This window comes from Mastigoproctus giganteus, chromosome 1 (genome assembly GCF_048544385.1).
Source record: "Mastigoproctus giganteus isolate SK-2022 chromosome 1, ASM4854438v1, whole genome shotgun sequence".
Taxonomy (NCBI): Eukaryota; Metazoa; Arthropoda; class Arachnida; order Uropygi; family Thelyphonidae; genus Mastigoproctus; species Mastigoproctus giganteus.
The window spans coordinates 240,976,772-240,996,209 of NC_143575.1; the positions used below are offsets into that span (position 1 = coordinate 240,976,772).

Sequence of the window (19,438 nt, forward strand, 5' to 3'; positions counted from 1 at the left end):
CTTGGGCCACTTTATTGCATGCTAGTCAAGAACTTCATGACAGACCAGTTACAATACACACAAATTATTACGCATTCTGACGTGACACTCTCTAGAACGAGAGTAGTTGATTGCTGCCGCCTGCCAATCATAATTTTCCACGATCTCAAGGGCATTCTATTTGACAAAATCATGAAGTGGTAAAACAAAAGCAGAAAGTGCCAAAGAACGTTACACAAACTAACCATTTCAGAGTTGGCAAAGGCTCTCGTTTTGATTCGGGGATTCCTCTAAAATTTAAGTGGTAAATGTAGCCTGTTCAGTTCCACTAGCTGAAATAATAAAATTAACGAACGCAGTGAGTTATTTCAGATGCGTTAGCAAATAGTAATCATTCATGATTTATAAACATAATGCAATAACTTTTATGCTCGAATATATTCGCTACTGCGCAGCTGCTACGTTGCCTATTCGTTTCTCCACCCAGCGCATAGCAACAAACCTAATATCCAGTGTTTCCATGTTGGAATGTGAAATAGTCTGAATATTCTGCTTATTTATTTTTATTTATGTTATCATTATTTATTTATTTTTAAGGTAGGTTTCTCTCCTCAGTTTGTAATATTTCTGTCCACTCATCAACAATACAAGAAGGGTCCTACCAATCTTTTGATATATGTTATCAGAAAGCGGGAGTTTTGATAAACTTATGATCTCTCATTGGTTGATGTAGTTAAAGTCCTCTTTGCATCATTTGGATTTACTAATACTGCTAGTGTGAACATCCGAAAAACAGATGGTACCCGTTTTTTAAGTTCATTGCCAATTTTCCGCTTGTAGTTGTAGATAAAAAGTGGAAAATTTTCGTCACAGACAAGCGCAAAATTAGTGATGAGCTTCTAAAAAGAAATAATACTACTAATGTTATTGAAAATCAGATAATATCAGTATTAGTGTCAACAAGGCCAAACGATGCACTGCATAAACTGGTTTAAACAAATTTGGCTAACGATGGCATAAAATGGAGGAACAGATAATAACACAAAACACTTAAGCAATAAAATGATTTATAATTCTAACATGAGATCTGAAGAAAAATAACATCGTAATTATGAATTCTACTAATTGAAATACTACAGCAATTAGCAGAAATTAATATGAAGGAGAGGTAGTTATGGTAATTTTTCACGTACTGAGATCCGTATCAACTAATTAAGCGATCTCTGCATAATCATTTTTAACCTATATCGTTCTTTAAAAAAAAAATTAAATTATTGCACAAAAATTATCAGAATCTGGAAACTGCTAGTAAAGTTGTCCATGGGCAAAAAGCCAACTTCGTTGAAATTCTGATCCTAATATTCGTTGATTGTGATGACAATAGCTAAGAAATTGCCTTCTCTTCAAAGTAAATGACAAGGTGGTTTCATAGTGTGTTTCAATAGGAATAAAATCACTTCTAGTGATTTGATTTCCAAAAAAAATGAATCCCATTCTTGTTACGGCCACCCTTTCGTTCCGTTCGCCAATCTAATTGCCCTTCTCCGCATCCGTTCCAGCAGATCTACATCCTTCCGGCTGCCATAATTTCTTTCGCGCATTTAGTAGCTTTAAATGGGCTTGATTTCAACTTTAGTGAGTTCTATTCAGTTACTTTCACAGGGTCCAGTCGACGAGAACTGTTGTTAGTAAACCACTTGTACTATCAATCGGATCATGGTTCCCAGAGTTTTTCAAGCAAAAGACTTGCGAGTCACTTTTACTCCAACGGCAGACACTGATTCAGGGAATCCTACAGTTCCAACGTTGGAGTTTGCTGTTCTTGTTTGGAACCTTCACAGTTCAACTTTGATAAAGCAAATTGGATGGCTTCAAATTAAGTCTATCCATTGCGCGTCTAGATGCAGTCCAAGTTGGTTTTGTGTCCGAAAGTGCCGCTTAGTTGGAAGTGAAATCATTGGAAACTCTCCAGTGGCCCACGTGGATAGCACTGTTGGTAGGATTGCCGCTCTTCCCCACGCCGGGTGGAAAACACTTGAGTTCGAAGCCATCCATGACGTGAGGAATTTTATGTGCCTTTTTCACAACGTGGGTGATTTAGTCGGTCTCAGGCACGGGTAGCATGTTTTTTTTTTTCTCCCGGAAACTATGGTTTTTCATTAAGCATTCAGAAAATCGATCGGAGAATACGCGCAATTTACAGACAGCATGCAAGGAGCAATATGGCCTTAGTTGCTGATGCTCTTAAAAAACGCTATTATTACTGCTACTACTACCCTCCTATACCTTAAGCTTCTGTACTATATTTTCAGAGGATTTCTTCTCTGCCAGATCTCCTATGTCATTTTGCCTTCCATACACGGTGGCAGAACTGAACATAAGATAAACACGAATAGATCAGAGTAAGAAGCATTCAAGATTTTCTTCTTAAAAGAACTATGGGATGTATAAACAAACATAACTTGGGTTTAGCTTTGGGCAGTAAAGAGTTTAAAAGGGTTCTGGAAGAGCTTTCATGATCATAATTAGTACCTCAGTTAAGCTGATTTCACCTGTCTATGGCGTGTGATTTCTAATGAATCAGCCTCGTGTGGCATCCTGCTTACGTGGGAATTTTACGGGATATTAGATTAAAGAATAATGAAGATAATGAAGTTAATGAGAATTTAAGGAACTCTCCGTCTCTGATTTATATCGTTTTCCTCGTACTGGATTTTGAACGTAGCTGTTAAACTTTCCTCACCCACTTCATTGACTCCAGAAGCAAGTACTTCTCTGCCACGTGAGCCATTCGGCAAGAGCTCACCGGTTTTTGGAATGCAAGTCTAACCGTTCAGTATGTCCAGAGATATATCGTCCCAGTCATCATGTACGCATCAGTGATTTGGTCTTCAGCTCCATCCTACTAAGTGAAACGCCATCTTGAATTAGAATACTGGTACTTGCGATACAGGTACAACGGAAAGAGAAAAAGAGACACCAAAATTACAAATTTACCATCTACAGCAACGCAGTTCAAAACCTCTTATTCCACGTTTTTCTGCACCATCCTTTAAAGAAGCCTAGGTAAAATATGTTTCGAAAAGAAATACAGAAAACGAATCCTGGCTGAAACCTTCTCCCTAATTCAATTCTGACGCAGCACGAGAGATACCAGAAACTGCTCTGAATATCTCTACAAATCAGAAAACCCACTTGGGTGGCTGACAGGGCCAATTCGGGATGTACTGTTTTCTACCTAGGATTTTGCCAATGGTCAATTTTTACGATGAAGTTCAAAACGGACCTCAGACTTTTTCCTACTAATCGCGCTGATCCATTTCTGTTCATTTTTATATAACTAATTTGATTTAATTTACTCTTACTGTTGTACATTTATTTTCATAATTTTATATTTTTGGTAAGTTCTGAATTTTTGGTATCTCAGTAAATTGAAATAGTGTTCTTGTGTACGTATACAGATAATGTGCCTTTAGTGTATGTTGGATTGAATAATAATTAGAATAAGGTCAAAAAGAACAGACAAAATATTGATTTGTATTGGAAAGTTTTGATTATGTAACCGACTTTATTATTTACGATTTTAGTGATTTTGTTATTTTATAATCTTCTGTTTCTTTTCTGTAGTGTGTGAGTGTAGCAGTGCCAGAATATCGGATGTTTTTCTGTGCCCCAGTTTCCCGTAAACATCCTGTGGCAGTAGCGAGGGTAAGTAAAGGGGAAACAAAAATAAATATGAACTGGAACTTTTGTTAACATAATGAAAGAGTTTTACAAAACATATAATTGAACAACTTTCGCTGGGTGGAATTCTTTTTGAATCGGTGTAATTTAAAGTGGAAACTTAAATTACACCCAATTAAATTAAGCCAATAATTTAATGCTTGAATCACTTGGACCAAAATTTAGAATTAACAAACGTAATTTTTTTTAAATATTACATATTTTTTATTTCAGGGAAATTTCTTTGGTTGGCTGTTTTTGTTCTCAAAGTTCGTTGAAATGTCAGATACGGTAGGTATTTTTCGTTTAACGTATATCACCCTCCAAAAAGTATCCAGACAGACGTCGGTTTCACAATGGCATTACTGGGCGTAGATGCAACTTTCCATCGGCATCCTGCATCGGTTTTTTCCCCCCTTCCAATGAACCATAGGCCCCAATCGTACAATCCTCCACTCTTGCAAAATAATGACCACTTGAGCTACAGATGTAAGAGTGTTTGTCCGGATTCTCTGCACCGGTCATTCCAACCTTTGTCCATGACTTATTGTCGAACAGCACTGGCAATATAACTTGGAAAATCATCCTCTTGAAACAAAGATGTGCCTGTAGCAAAGTTTTGCCCCGTCTTAGGGAGCATAGAAGTGTCCAAAATGTTAAGGTAGGCACCAGCTTTTATAGTTCTCCCGCACAATCACGAAAGAAATCAGGCAATACCTCGAGATACAGTGCCACCATAACTTCATTTCACATGCAGACTTCTCTGACGAGACTGTCCTACTTCCGTGCCGGGTATTTTCTCTCTGATCACATAAAGTGAGCTTTCGTGGTTTTCTTCAGCGTTGATGGACAGTAATGGTACTATCTCGCTTCAATTTCATGGTAGCATTCGGCACTCGACTTTTGCACGTGGGACATCATCTATTGAAACCAATATGGGTCGGTAAGCTAGGATGAGTCATATATTTATCAGGGAAACTCTCATAATGAACTATGAAACGGAGGTGTGTCCAGATACTTTTTGGTTAATAATATTAGCATCATTAGTATTTGCCGTAAGGTGCACGGAAGCCCTAAGCTTCTAGTACAAAACTGAAATAAAATTTGAAATAATAAAATAAAACCCTTCTTGCTTATTCTACTCACCACAATAGCTGCTTATGCAGGTGACCTTTGAATTTTCCCAAATTATCTGGCCAATCATCCACGAATATTACTTATTCCAACTTGTTGGCTGTAAGAAAGCTTACTACAACTCATTCTATTGACTCCCATTTATGCTACCAAGTTCTAGCATCATTCATATATAACCGTTAAAATTGCACCTTGATTCTTTTACTGTTCCCTCTCAGAGCCTTCTAGACCTCAATCAGAACCCCTATAAAATGCCTTTTCACCAACCTATGGAACCGGCTTATTCGAAATATTTCCTCATGTAGGCGCCCTTTTGGAGATTTCACTATGCGCTTCGTCTATCGATTTTTTTTATGAAGTTCCACGCCAATTAGTTCCAATATAAATTTTCATGTATACTCCCCATACCTGGACACATTACTCCAAGTGCGATCTCAACACTGTCTTATAGTAGGATGAACGCTTTCATATCTCTACAAAAAATGCCTTATAAATCATTGAAAAGACCTTCTTGCCTCCAGTCTACGGTGCATAGAGAACTTCATATCTGGCTGGGTGTAAACCTCCAAACTCTCCTCTTTTGCTGCCTTTAACTAAATTCCTCCTAACGTACAATAGCCATTTTGAAATTACTATTTCCCAAGTATAAGGCCTTACTTTTTTGCTGTATTAGAACATAGATGTCGCTTTTCTGACCATTCCTGAACCCTGTCCAAGTGGTTCTGAAAGAGTTCTGCTCCTCACTGGTCTTTGACCACTCTTCGATCTTGATGTAATCTGCAAATTTTAACATCAGTCCCTGTATCCCGTCTTCAATGTCATTTAGGAAAATTAGAACCAACAGCGCTCTCAGCACCTGATCCTTAAAGAACTCCACTTCCAATACTAACCTAATTTGAAGAGTACCAGTTATTTACCACCATCTGATTCAGCGATGAGGTTGACTTTAGTTGAAGATTACATCATGGAGTTGGAGGTTACAAATACCAACATATTCTGACGTCTCAATGAGAATGGTACCCTTAATGAATCACAGCATAGTTTCATGAAGGAAAAATCTTACCTGATAAATTTACTTAATTATTTTCACGAAGTCACTAAACAGTTGCTTGGAAACAATAACCGTCATTTACCTTGACTTCAGGCTGGGTGGTTTACTACCAGAAAGGCCACGTTGCTTCAGAATGAATAGAATCACGTGGCAGGTATGGTCTGAAAAATTGTAACTTAAGTTTAATCCTTCTAAATATAAGGTTTTGCACCTAGGCAACTGAAATCCAGGATTTAGTTATAAGTTGGGAAAGGGGTGAAAATCGTTCAGAGAGATAATGAATTGCCAATTATTATCAGTAATGTATTATCCTATGGTGTAGGGAGTGTAACTGCACAAGTGCTCTCAGGTGGGTGCCCAAAATGAAATAAAGATAAGACTTTTTAGACTAATAAGAAAATGGTGCACCGCAGCTCAAGATCGTGGTGTTATGGCAATGATTGCGATTGAACCAAACGTGAAATTGTAGTGGGTTGTGGGTAGGGCGGATTAATTGAAGTGTATAAGGCATTGGATGAGGTGGATATGACTAGACTGGATTGTCCGAAATACCCTCGGACCTAATTGTTTCGGATAACTGGAATTCTAAATGTACAACATTTTTCAATCGTATTAATTTTCTTTCCTACTATTTCTTTCCTACTGATTAATATATTTTATTACCAAGATTTTCTTTCCTACTGATTATTTTCACAATATTTACAGGTTTTCTTTGTTCTCAAGAAAAAATTCAGCCATGTCAGTCACTTACACGTCATTCACCACTCCAGTGCTTTTGTTACAGTGTGGATAGTTGTGCGATTTGCTCCAGGTAACATTTAGATGCTGATTAATAATACTTTCCTTCTAATTTGGTGTATGTACAATACAGTAAATGCCGTATTGTACATACACTTTCTAAATATATCTGATTATATCTAAATTTAACTTCCTAAATATAACTGTTTTTTAAAGGTAAAATTGCTTAAGTAAACTACAAATTTACTAGGCTATTTCAAGTATACTCAATAAGTAATCCGTTCCTTCGCGAAATGGTATTTTTTAAAGAGGATTCATCTCTGTGATGTGCAATAAATTTATCTTTTTTGCTTTGAACTAAAGGTTGAAACACTGATGAGAATGTGATTTCTTCAATTTCAGCATATTTTCAACCACACTCTGCTGAAAAAAACTCACTTAACGTCCGCTGAAAATGATTTCGGAAGGAAATTGGAAGACGTTATTAGTAAATGTGATTCATTACCCTTTGATGAAAGCCCCAATTTGAACCATTTTCATGATGTGAGGACCTACTCTCCATCTTCAAGAGTTATTAGTCGCGGTCGCAAGTCATCTCCCCAAATTCAACAAATAAACCAACCTTACAACAACGTTGTTTGCCTGTACACTACAATGAAACCTCGTGGCGTTCGATTCCCCCGTGGTACACCACACCGCATCCTGGTGGTGTGGTGTTCGTCCACACCACCAGGATGCGGACCACAATTCTTCACGTACTGTCTTATCATACAGATAGGAGTATTGGTATCCCAAACTTAGAAGAAAGCAGAAGCAAATCCTGTGATTGGAAGCAATCATTTGTCTCCGGCAACCAAATTCGGGACACTGGAACACTTGCCTTAAGAGGCTTGCAAATCCTACTCCCAAATGGGCCAACAAAAAGAATAAAATCAAAAATAAAACAAAATAAAAATCCCTCCCACCATCAACGTAGCTGATGAAACAGCAAAATTCCGTCTCCAGGAGTAATAAAAATAAATAAAAAGAGAAAAAAGAAATTTAAAGAGAAATAGATTAAAGGAAAAAGATGTTACTAGAGGACACAGTCCTGCGCTATAGTTGCAGCGCCGAAAGAAAGCTATCTGTCAAATTAAACAGATCACATCCAGTCTCTTTTGATTCAGATACTCTGATCTCTGATAATCAGATAAAAAAAAATAGAAATTAACCACTGAATTATTAGCCACAAATTAACTATAATCATATATAAATATTCACTAATTACTTTTATAGACTACCACAAAAATCAGTTATCCTTTACAACTGTAACATTGGATGGTAAATTGAAACACGTATAAACAGGGTGATTGACCTCGGAGTTACCTTCATCAGTTACGCTACACACCAGCCGAGAATATTTTAAAAATTTTAGGATTTTTTAGGATCTTTTATAAAGATTAACAAGCCGTCCCACATTTAATGACAGTCAGAGTATAGAAATTCCCCATTTTCTTTCTTTTTAAACCTTAAAATTTCCAGTTACTTCTCTGGAAAAATAGAAGCATATTTGCCCCTTACTCATCAAGGAAATATTAGATGAAATCAAATTTTCAGTATTTGTTCTTTTGTACAAGAAATGGTTAGAGGATCAACTTCGATTCGGCAGCGGCCTCTCCCCCACTTTACAAAAACCGATATTAAATTCAAATGATCGGACATTACTGAAGAATGAAAAACTCGGATTGATACCACATTTCATTTTCAGAGTATGTGGTCTTGGTCCTTTGGAGCTTTTTAACCCATAAGGTATGATAATTCATTATCGAACACAACATTTAGTTTCTGTGCATCAGTTACTTTCCCCATTCGTTTCTCCAACCAGCGAATGGAAACAAAAATACTAAAAGAATCAATAAAAAAATCTGTGGTGTAGTTGCTGGATTTCTAGGTCTGATTTTAACCTTGGGATCGATCGAAAAATCGTTTTAACAGAGTGAAATATAATTTCATGAAAATCCATCCAATTTAAGTCGAGTTCTTACGTGCGGACGGACGCACATAAAAATACAATTGCCAGATTTTTATCGGTCCGATTTTAATGAAATTTGGAAGTTCTCGAGATGGTGATGGTAGTGAAATACCTATTGGTATTTCAACAGGAAAAAAAAAAATATTGAACGGGTTGACAACGAGGAAGCCACCTGGTGTGATAAGTGGACTTTTACATCATTTTATGAAAGATAGAACTATCGAAATAGAATATTTAAAAAATATGAAAAAAGAAAGACAATTAGCCATGGAAAGAAAAGTTTCACAAACAAAACAAACAATGCTCTAGTGCCCAGAACAAATTATAGCCAATCTGCATTCAGAGTTTTCTTGAATTTGTTTTGTTTTCGAAAATGCGCGCTCAGTAATTTTCTGTAAACTGGAAATGATATATGTGAGTAGAAGTCTTGTTGGAATCGCTGTTTATGCATACTGTACGCACTATTTCGTTTCCCTTTGTTTTATTTATGCCTTAAATAAAATGACGCTGTGTATTCTATAATTTGTGTGTTCATTAATGTGTTTATAAAGAACCGTCTAGTTACAATGAGTTAACTATGTGTTTAATGAGTTTGTGATGTGCTTGTGATAAGTTTATAATGAATTGCGTGTTCATAACGAGTTTAAAGATTGAAAATATCTCAACATAAGCTACTTTTACTAACATAATTTCCTACAGGTGGCAGCAGTGGTCTTGTTCCTCTTCTGAACACTTTGGTGCATACTTTTATGTATATTTACTACGCATTGACCGTAGTAGGACCAAGTATGAAGAAATATCTGTGGTGGAAGAAGAATCTCACACAATTGCAAATAGTAAGTGAACTCAAAATCTTTTAATTATCGAATTCGTTTTCTACCTGTTCTTTCTTCACCCATTAATTGCCTCTAATTTACATTTTTCCAAAGCCAATATATGTGGAAGAACCGCTTGCTTTCCACTCATTAAAAACTCTTGAGATGGATGCTTTTGAGACACCTTTTATATCGTTTGTTTCTCGCATCGTGTCTCTTGCCAAACGTGTACCCATGATAAGACCTTTTTCAACGTCTGATCACTCATCCACATTGTAAAAATAGCCCTATAAAAATCCCTCGCGTCACGGACGGGATTCCAAATCCGGTCTTTTCAACCCGATGTGGAGAGGACGGTGTTTATACCAAGTCTGCTACCCACGAGGGCTTTCGAGGCGGGACACATGACACTCACCTCTGGTGTGGACCACATATCCCTGTCTCTCATTTGACCTTTGACTGATCATACGACCGATGTTCAGCTATGATGTTAGACTCGTGTCACCACAAAACGGGAGCACTTAACCATGTTGGCTGTTGTCGAGATTCTGGTACTGTTACCCCTAACGCATTGCCCCCAACAATCATTCCACGCTCAAAGTTGGAAATATCTTGACGAGGATCCATTCTTTCTCGCAGACACTCAAATACTCATCACGTGTGGGAACTGCGATCTTATATCAACCCTGTTTCCGACTTTGAGTCTTCACCACCGTCACAGACCTACACAAGGGGTTTTGCTAATGAAACTCAACTCAATGTAAACGCTCTCGTGTTATCTGTCTTTTACAACAATAAGATTGCTTTACTTTGGATTTTGTTTTTTTCTTTTCAGTTCCAGCTGATTCTCATCGGTATCTACTACTTCCAGATTGTTTATTATCAAAACTGTGGCTACCCGACCTCAATATGCGCACTAATTTCGATAACAAATGGAGTGTTCATCGTATTGTTTACCAATTTCTACATTCAGACCTACGTTGTAACCAAGAAACCAGCTCTTATCGCGAATTCAGTGATGAAATCGCATGATCCAGATTTGACAGAGGAGAAAGGCACTGCGGATAGTCCTAGTGTCATCCATAAACATTCGAGTGCAATACAGCGAAAAGGATCACGCAGTATGTGAGTTCCATATTACAAAATTCGATTGCGCAATTTCAGGGAGTTACAGTCAGAGAACCTTGTTCGATTTAACGATAAAAAATATGTATTTGTGCAAAATGTATACAAGTTGAAATAAAGAAATTGTGCAATTGTATTTTATCAGTATATACACAGGTACTCGAAAGTAAGGGAACAAACAAAGCATTAAGACATATTAAAACGAATATCTCAATATTTATTGTAATCTAAAACTCTTATCATGGGTTTGATTTGTTTAAGTTGTTTATGTTTATTCTTTAGCCTTTGCGAATGTAAATATCTTATAATGTTTTGTCAGTGTCTATAAAACAGGACTGAATTCTCAAAGTTAATATTTGAATGGCCCTGCTGTTCCACAAATTTATTAATGATAATAGACTGGAAAATGTAAATTAATTTGTTTATTTTGATTATTAACAAATTCAAATTTCTTTCCATTCCTTCAGACCCCCAGATGAAAGATGTTACAACTAGAAGCGTTAAACCCCATTTGCGTTTACCGAAAATGTTTGTAAACGGGCCAAGCCTTTAGAAGCAACACGTCTTGGTTCTGGTCATTAACCAATGTCCCAACTTTCATATCATCATCAACAACTAACAGTTTCTCACGCCCACCTCAACTCCTCTCTTATCAAAAAGGGACAGTCCAGAAGCCCGCATCGTTTGATATACTAGTCCATTCTGAAGAATGTAAGTTCCTAACCATCTTATCATTAAGCCAACCTTCCAGGTTGGTCCTGTATATCCTACTAACACAGAATGAACTCAATGTCACCATACACAGTCTATTTAAGAAGGGACTGGTGCAGTAGATATTAAATTTGTACTACAAATCTGGATTTAAATGGATTTACAATCGATTCTGTACAATATTTGTGCATTTATATGACTTTTCTTTTTTTTTTTATGAAATTTTTTAGATACTCTTGAATAATTCTGTTTAAAATTAAAATTAAGAAAAAACTAACGTATCATGATCTGAATTTATGATATTTTAAGTAATGAAATAAAATTTACCATTTTACCGCCCCTCTATTTGATAAATTTCATTTTATTGTCACTCGGTATGGTTATAGAAAATAGATCCCACTTTAACCCAGAGAATAGGCTAGATTCATTGCGGATGGATTCAACGAAGAGGCAAAAGTGTGCTATAGGAAAATTGGTGTTGACTCAATTGCATTACACACATTTCGAAAATTGGATGGTTGCAATTCTCTATTCCAAAGCGCTCGTTCCTTTTTGTCCCACAAGCATTCAATTGGATTTAGATTTGCTGACTGGGAAGGTAATGGCACTAGACGGAATTCATCTCATGCTTCTGGATCCAGTTCTGTCTGTCTGTACAATTCTTACCTCATGAAAGGTACTATAACTTCAGATGCTGATGCACCATAAAAACCCTAAATAAAGCTTTGTGATATGACTCCTTACTCTGTTGAAAGAAACCCCATTTCTAGATGGAAACACTCTGTCCGTGAAAAAAAAAATGCCTGGTCGGAAACGATATCCAGATAACCTGTGGTATCCAATGTTGCCTGAGTGATACCAAGAGACTCAACTCAATGTGCACCAGAACGTTCCCCACACCATTACACCGAAACCACCAGAAACCTGCATTGTTCACAAAGTATGAATCCACGGATTTGTACTGTTTTCGCCATATTCTGGTCCTTCCATCATCGTGACATAGCTCTACCTGGAATTCGTCGTCGGACCACATAACGTTTTTCCAATCCTCCTCCTCCGCTGTCCATTGTTTCACAGCGGACCGTAACAGTCCGTTACTTCTTCTTTAATGCTGACAGGGGTAAATTCAGTTCGATCTTCAGTTGCAATAGCATACTCGCGACAAGGTTTGTTTGTACCGCGTTGTCATTTGGCTGCCTGTAGCCTTTATGGTAATCTTTACATGTGTTGTCAGCCTCTGTTTGCCTTTCGCATAAACGAGATGTTTCTATCTACAGGATTGCTGTTGGCTGATCCTATTTGCTCATTGGACACGTAGAAATCTCATTACGGTTGCAGTTTATGAGATATTCATACCTGATCGTATGGCATAGACTACCATAACACGTACAAAGTCATTTAACTCTTTTGTCATGCTCATTCTCACTCACACTGAATTGCACACATATAACATCCATACGTATCTCTTTGCAAGCTTCTATCTTTTCCGCTCTTTCGTCAGAAGACAGAATTTTCATATTATTACGGTGGCGATGGTTGCCAGGCAGGCACTTAACCTACCTCCACTAGCCCCACTTCTCTGTGGCTAGCCCTGTCGGCAATATTGCTGTACGTGAATTGCTAGGAATACCGCTAGGTCGCGAAGGTCGGTTACTGAATTATGTGCTCCTAAAAAGCATTCACATATCTAAGTTAACCCGAAAAGATCAAACATGAATTGCATATTGACAGACAGCTTATGAGAAGTGGAATCTGGATATAGCGTCTGCTAATGGAAATCTGAAGAGGTCATTTGTTAAATTAATCTTAATTTTAAGCTTTCATACTTAATATAATTGAAATAAGCAGACGGTTTATAGTGGTTCAGCGCAGCGGAACGCGGCAATAATCTGCTTAAGGCAATATGTCACTTAAGCTCTGGACAAGGTCAAGTGTCGACAATGTTAGGGATTATACTTCCCCCACTCCCACCTGCATACTTTATCGTCTAGTCATCGAGCGAAAGAAGTGCGCTATTTTGTTGTGCTAAAGGCTACCTGACACGAAATTACAGGAAGAGAATTTTCTTCTCAAGGAACAAAACAATAGAATATTTCACACCCTTAAACGACTGGAGGAAAAGCCGGGTTGCTTTGAATCGGTCCTCGTTGCACAAGGTGCCTCGGGCGGGTCTCGTAACCGACGAATCGTGCTATATGAGGCAGATCTACACAAAGAAGAATAGAAGCGAAATGCATGGATTGCAATATGAGGATAGAAAGTAATGAAAATAGTAATAGTAATAGTAATAGAGGCATGTGATGCAAGAAAGCAAGCGAATGAGCTTATGAAGCATCAGCAAAAAAAAAAAAAAAAAAAATTCACACAACCATTCCCTCTAAAAGTTTGTCCATTTCCTCTTTGGATTTATTTAACCTACCAACTTCTACAACGACAGATGAAAGTTTGTTACAGCAATTAACCACACGCTGGCTAAATGCAAATTTCCGCAAATCTATCCTACAACTAACTTTCCTGAATTTGAATCTATGCAGCCTCAGGTTCTTAATCTGAGCAAAAGGTCTTGTTTGTCCCATCAGCATTGAGTTTGCTCAACCCATTCAAGGCCTTATACACCTCAATCAGATCGCCTCGCAAGTGCTTAGTCTCCAGCCGCTGCAATTTGCAGAACTTAAGCCTCTTGGTAAGAGGACCCCCCCCCTTCGTTCCCCTCACCAATCTTGTTGCCCTTCTCTGTACTCATTCTAGCAACTCTACGTCCTTCCTAAAATGAGGCCTCCAGACCTGTATGCAGTACTCAAGGCGTGGCCTGACCATTGCCTTATAAAAAAGGAATAATCACCTCCTTTTCCCTACTAGCAAAATTCCTGTATATCATTGACAATACCCCATGACCTGCTCTGGCAGCCTGTCTGCATTGCTCAGACAACTTCATATCTGACTGCAAAATTACCCCCAGATTTTTTATCATCTGCAAACTTCGTCACTGACCCTGATATACCTTCATCAATATCAATGATAAACATATAAAACAACAATGGGCCCAACACCGAACCCTGTGGGACTCCACTAATAACATTAGTCCACGAAGAGCAGCGTCCATTGATTACCACACTCTGTCTTCTCCCACTCAACCACTCTACTCTACCTTTTATCCATTGTATCAACTTAAATCACACACACAGAAGACGAGAAACTAATGGAATCCGGGAGAAAACATATCAGAAAGAATAACAACTCTACTGGATCTCGCAAGGAATAGCACCAAACCCAGTGAAACTTTAGGGGTAGCACAAGAAAGTGACTTCACAGATTCACACTAGGAAAATTAGAAACCAAAATAAAAGTCTCGGAAATATTAGGACAACAGGAATCCACTGAAATGATCGGGGCATGCATGTGTTCCGAGAGTATGAGCGCCAGAGTTACCTCTTCCCCAGTTCCCCCTTAGATCATATTCCTGCAAACCCACTCACCTATGCGCACATCGCTAAGTTACCTAAAGAGCATAACACTTCCGAGGGTAGAAACACCCGCCCATCCTAAAATTTCAATCCTGCTCTCGCCGAGGATGAAAGCCAGTTCACAGAGAACGTATTAACATGTCTTCCTGTAACACACCTGAAACAAACAAGCGGTTTCCTTAAATCTACAATATTTCTTCTGTTGCAACCAGAAAGCAAATTTTCGTATGAAGGCTGGTCCACAACACAGCCTAGAAACATTAAAGCCATGTGTAAGGGTGAACATGGCATAACTGTGGAAGTAAAGCAAGTGAAAACACGACACCCACCTTACTCCTCCTTTATAATCTCTTGTCGACCAGATAAAGCAACTCGTCTACAAGACCTAAGCGCCTGGCCAGTACCTTTAGACAACCCCTACAGAGACAGATGGGCCAATCGGTGGTTAAAAATGATGCAAGGAATCGGGCTCAATAGCAATCAAAAATACTACCACCAGCTGGGAATGCGGACCATCACATCCACTTGTTTGCACAAAACGTGAGGAGCATCTCAAATAAGCTGAACACCTTACAAACGATGATGATGTACGAGGCTCTGGATTTCATTTGCCTAATCGAAACCTGGTTGGGAAATGAAAAACAGTTAGATCAGCTAACTGCGGCAGCAAACTACAAATGTGTGGGAACCGGAAGAACAGATAGACAAGGAGGGGGAGTTATAATTTCCTATCAAAATAAACACCAGTCTATAAGAGAACGAACAACCAATTCAAATAATTTTGAAGGGATTTGCGTTACCCTTTTAAAAGAGTACGTGAAAATACAGTTGCGCATCATATACCTCCCACCTGAGCACACTAAGGAGACAAGAAATGAGCTCTATGCCTGGCTTGCTGCAAATTTAAATCCATCAGTCGACACAATAATAGTGAGAGATTTTAATATGCCTCTCCCGAAACACAGGGAGGTCAAGAAAGAGCTGGATGCTACACTAGGCGCATTGCACTTAACGCAGCCTTCTGCACCAGAGACAAGAGGAATGCAGCAACTTGACCTGTTGTACCATAGTTCCTTAAACATTAAAGCTAACGCAAAACTTGATAAAATTTAAGTCGAACCACAACCTCGTTGAAGTAGAACTGAAGATCCATAAATACACGAAGAGTAAGCAGACGAACTGGACAAAGCAAAGTATCTTTTCTCCGCGAAGAATATTAATGCAGAAGTCATTCTCAGTCACCCAACTTTGGATTCGACTACAACTGTAATGACCTGCAAGTAGACGAAGCTTCAGAAATTATCACTAAACAGCTGTACCAAACAGCATTTGGAAGAAGCAGCAAAAGAAATCAAAATATCTGAGAGAACAAAAGAATGGTTCAACCTACAACCGAAAGCAAGTTTCCTCAGGAAGCAAAAACTGTATAGAAAATGGCAAAGAACGGGTCATCCCACCGATCTAGTTCGTTATAAGAAGGAAAGAGCACGTTTCATCAAATCAAAAAGATAAGCACACTGCAATGTTGTTCGTGACAAATTAAAACAAGCAAAAAGAATTACTAGCAATAGAAATAGTACAGAGAATATGACCAAATGCATTTTGAAGTAATGGGCTAATAACACTTTTGGTACCCTCCCCCTGGACTGAATCAAATTGACACTACTGATAATAGGAACAAAATTTTGGACCTCCTGAAAGATTTAAACAAGCGAAAATATTCGACACGAGAGGAACCAACACGACCTCCTTTGAGTGAAATCCAAATCACCAAAGAGTTTTTTGGATATCTCTGCGACTACAACAACGTCTCAATTCCAGCGCTTATTGGGATTTTAATGAAATATTTTAATATAAGAGGAAAATTGTTAAACATAATAAGCAGCTGCTCGAACAAACAAAACTTACTGTTAAGCACCAAAAGCTACATTCTTGCTTTACCATCTCGAGAGGAGTGCAACAGAGGAGAATTCTTTTGGCTACCCTCTTCGCGGCCGCCCTGGAGCTATTTCTTGCTCGGTATTGCAATTTTATAAGGTACGCTGACGATGTGAAATTCTTTATCACATCCAAAGACCACGAATCAGCAGAAGGTATTTGCCAGATGGCGAATAGCACAATCCGAGAATTTGAGAGCTATCTGGATTGCATTGGGCTCCGTATTAATGGAAAGAACAAATGACTATAACTTACAGGCAGAATAAAAAATGATATCTCAAGCTCTATAAACGGGTCTAGTGTGGCAAAAGTACACTCTCAACTGGACCTGGGTCTTAAGTGGGATGACAGACTCACCTTTGCTCAACACTTTGCCCATATGAAGACCAAAATATACGCTCCTTTATGGGCTACTAGACAAGAACTGGTACCAAAGAGGGATCCTCAGCTAGCGACCAAAGTACATTTTAAAGTGTGTCCTACCAATTCCAATGTACGCCTCTCAAATCTGGTACTGAGCTCCCGATTCGCATTATAACTTCGTTCTTGGGATCGAGTACTGGTTCTTGAGATGGCTTAACAGAGTTGCTGGCCACCCTTTTACTATCTCAAGGGCCATTCTCTACTCAAACCTTAACATCATACCCTGGATGCAGCGGACAATTAACAGGCACACACACACACTCTCGCTCAAATGCACACAAGCAGAGTGAATGCGCCAGCCCTGGATAATGTCCCAGTCAAATCACGTGCCACTGCTAGACGTTGCGGAGGAGTAAATCATCCACTGCGTCCAATCCTGAACAATCTTAGCAGCCGGCAAAGATTCTTCCCATCAAATGCACCAAAAATATTTAACTCCTTGCACACAGATGCCGAAAAACTCTGTGAGGATGCAACGTACCGGAAAGAGATCTTCCAGAATTCTTACAGACTTATCGAAATATGAATCAGCTACAAAGTGACGACATACCAAAGAATTGTGAGTAAAAGTGAGACTTTCTGCTTTAAGAACAATAATAATTTGGTAAGCTATATACTGGAGAAATATACTTTCACTAACAGTTGTGTAAATATATAATTTACATATGGAATTGCTAAATTGTAAATACGGTATATGATTTGTATAACGTATGTACAGAATTATTAATGTGTAAAAATATATTAAATATAAAATGTGTATATAATATTTCGGGACGAGACTACGTGTTTAGTACTGTATTATTATTATTCATTAAATATTAAAATAAATAAAAAAATACCGAGGACGTACAAGAGATGAGAGACTGGGAGATTCGGGAGGAACAAGTAAAACAGTCAATCAGGAACTCCCAAAACTGGCGAACCCCAGCAATAGAAAACGTCCACAACTACTGGCACAAGAAGCTCACCTGCACACACAAGCATCTGACAGAGCTGTTCACCCCAATGGTAAGGCACTCAGATACAATTACGAAGTTTCTCACTCAAGGAATCGCATATCTGAAGCCTGCACACCAAGAAACAAGAAACCGGGAGGAATTTAGGCCAATCACCTGTCTCTGAACAATGTACAAGATCCTGACCAGCTGCATAACCAAGAGGATATCAGACCACTTGGAGAGCTAGAACATAGTGGCCGAACAGCAGAAAGGATACAAGCGGACGAGCAAAGGATGCAATGGGCCATTAAGCATAGATGCCGCGGTTATAGAGCAAGCCGACAAGAAGCGCCGAAACTTGTACACGGCCAACATCGATTACGACAAGGCCTGCAACTCCATGCCTCAGAGATGGCTAATACAGACGCTGAATATCTACAAGTCAATCCGACAGTGACAAATTTCCTAGAAGCAACGATGGCGAAATGGAGTACCACCATTAAGGTCGAAAAGATCACAACTAGGCCAATCCCCATCAAGAGAGGAATCTTTCCGGGAGATGCCCTGATCCCACTGTGGTAGTCTGCGCGCGTAGCACAGTGGCATCACCACCGTCCTCCCAACCGGGTGGAAAAGGCCCAGGTTCGAATCCCGTCGATGACGCGATAAACTTTAATGGGCTTTTTCACGTGGCTGAGATAGTCGGCCTCAGGATTAGACAGCAAGATTTTTCCACCAGAAACTGGGTTTTTCGTCCAGCACAAATCGACTATAGAACACACGCAATTAACAGACATAAGACACACAGCATGGCAGATGAATTTAATTATTCAGGCGGCCTAAAACTAATAGTTTTTTTTTTTTTTGTTTGTTTTTTTGTTTTAGCCCACTGTGGTTCTGTTTAGCACTCAACCAGCTGTCCACCATGCTCAACAAGTATGGATATAAGCAAGTATGGATATAACCTCAAAGAAGGAAGGAAAAACCTGTACATCCTCACCCACCTGATGTACCTGGATGACATCAAAGTCTAAGCGGCAACCAAGAAGCAAATACTGCGGATCACAGAAAATTTAGTAATAATATCAGGATGGAATTTGACCCAGACAAATTCAAGACCCACGGATTGCACCAGGGGATATTAGTTGGCCTTCTGCTGTAACTACTGAGCCTGCATCAACCCAGAAAACACAGCAGCACTCTAACAGCCCATAAGGAAGACAGACAAGCGGCATACCCCACTCAACCTAAACGAGGAACCTCCTCCTGCCCAGACGGTACAAGAAACGAAGCTAGAAAGATGGGCAAAGAAGGCACTACATTGGCAGACACTACAATGATCTCCATCAAGATAACATCGATAACATTTCTTCCAATGCATGGCTCAC

The 19,438-nt window shown here is 38.8% G+C and overlaps 1 protein-coding gene across 1 annotated transcript in view; it reads left to right on the plus strand.

Moving 5' to 3' along the window:
- Positions 1-19,438, plus strand: part of LOC150091697 (uncharacterized) — a 75,650-nt gene that overhangs the window by 22,545 nt on the left and 33,667 nt on the right. The window contains exons 4-9 of the mRNA XM_090369311.1: positions 3,607-3,687; positions 3,937-3,993; positions 6,593-6,698; positions 9,336-9,472; positions 10,287-10,576; positions 10,859-10,869. Coding sequence (XP_090225437.1) covers positions 3,607-3,687; positions 3,937-3,993; positions 6,593-6,698; positions 9,336-9,472; positions 10,287-10,576; positions 10,859-10,869 — 682 coding nt within the window. The remainder of the gene's footprint in view (positions 1-3,606; positions 3,688-3,936; positions 3,994-6,592; positions 6,699-9,335; positions 9,473-10,286; positions 10,577-10,858; positions 10,870-19,438) is intronic.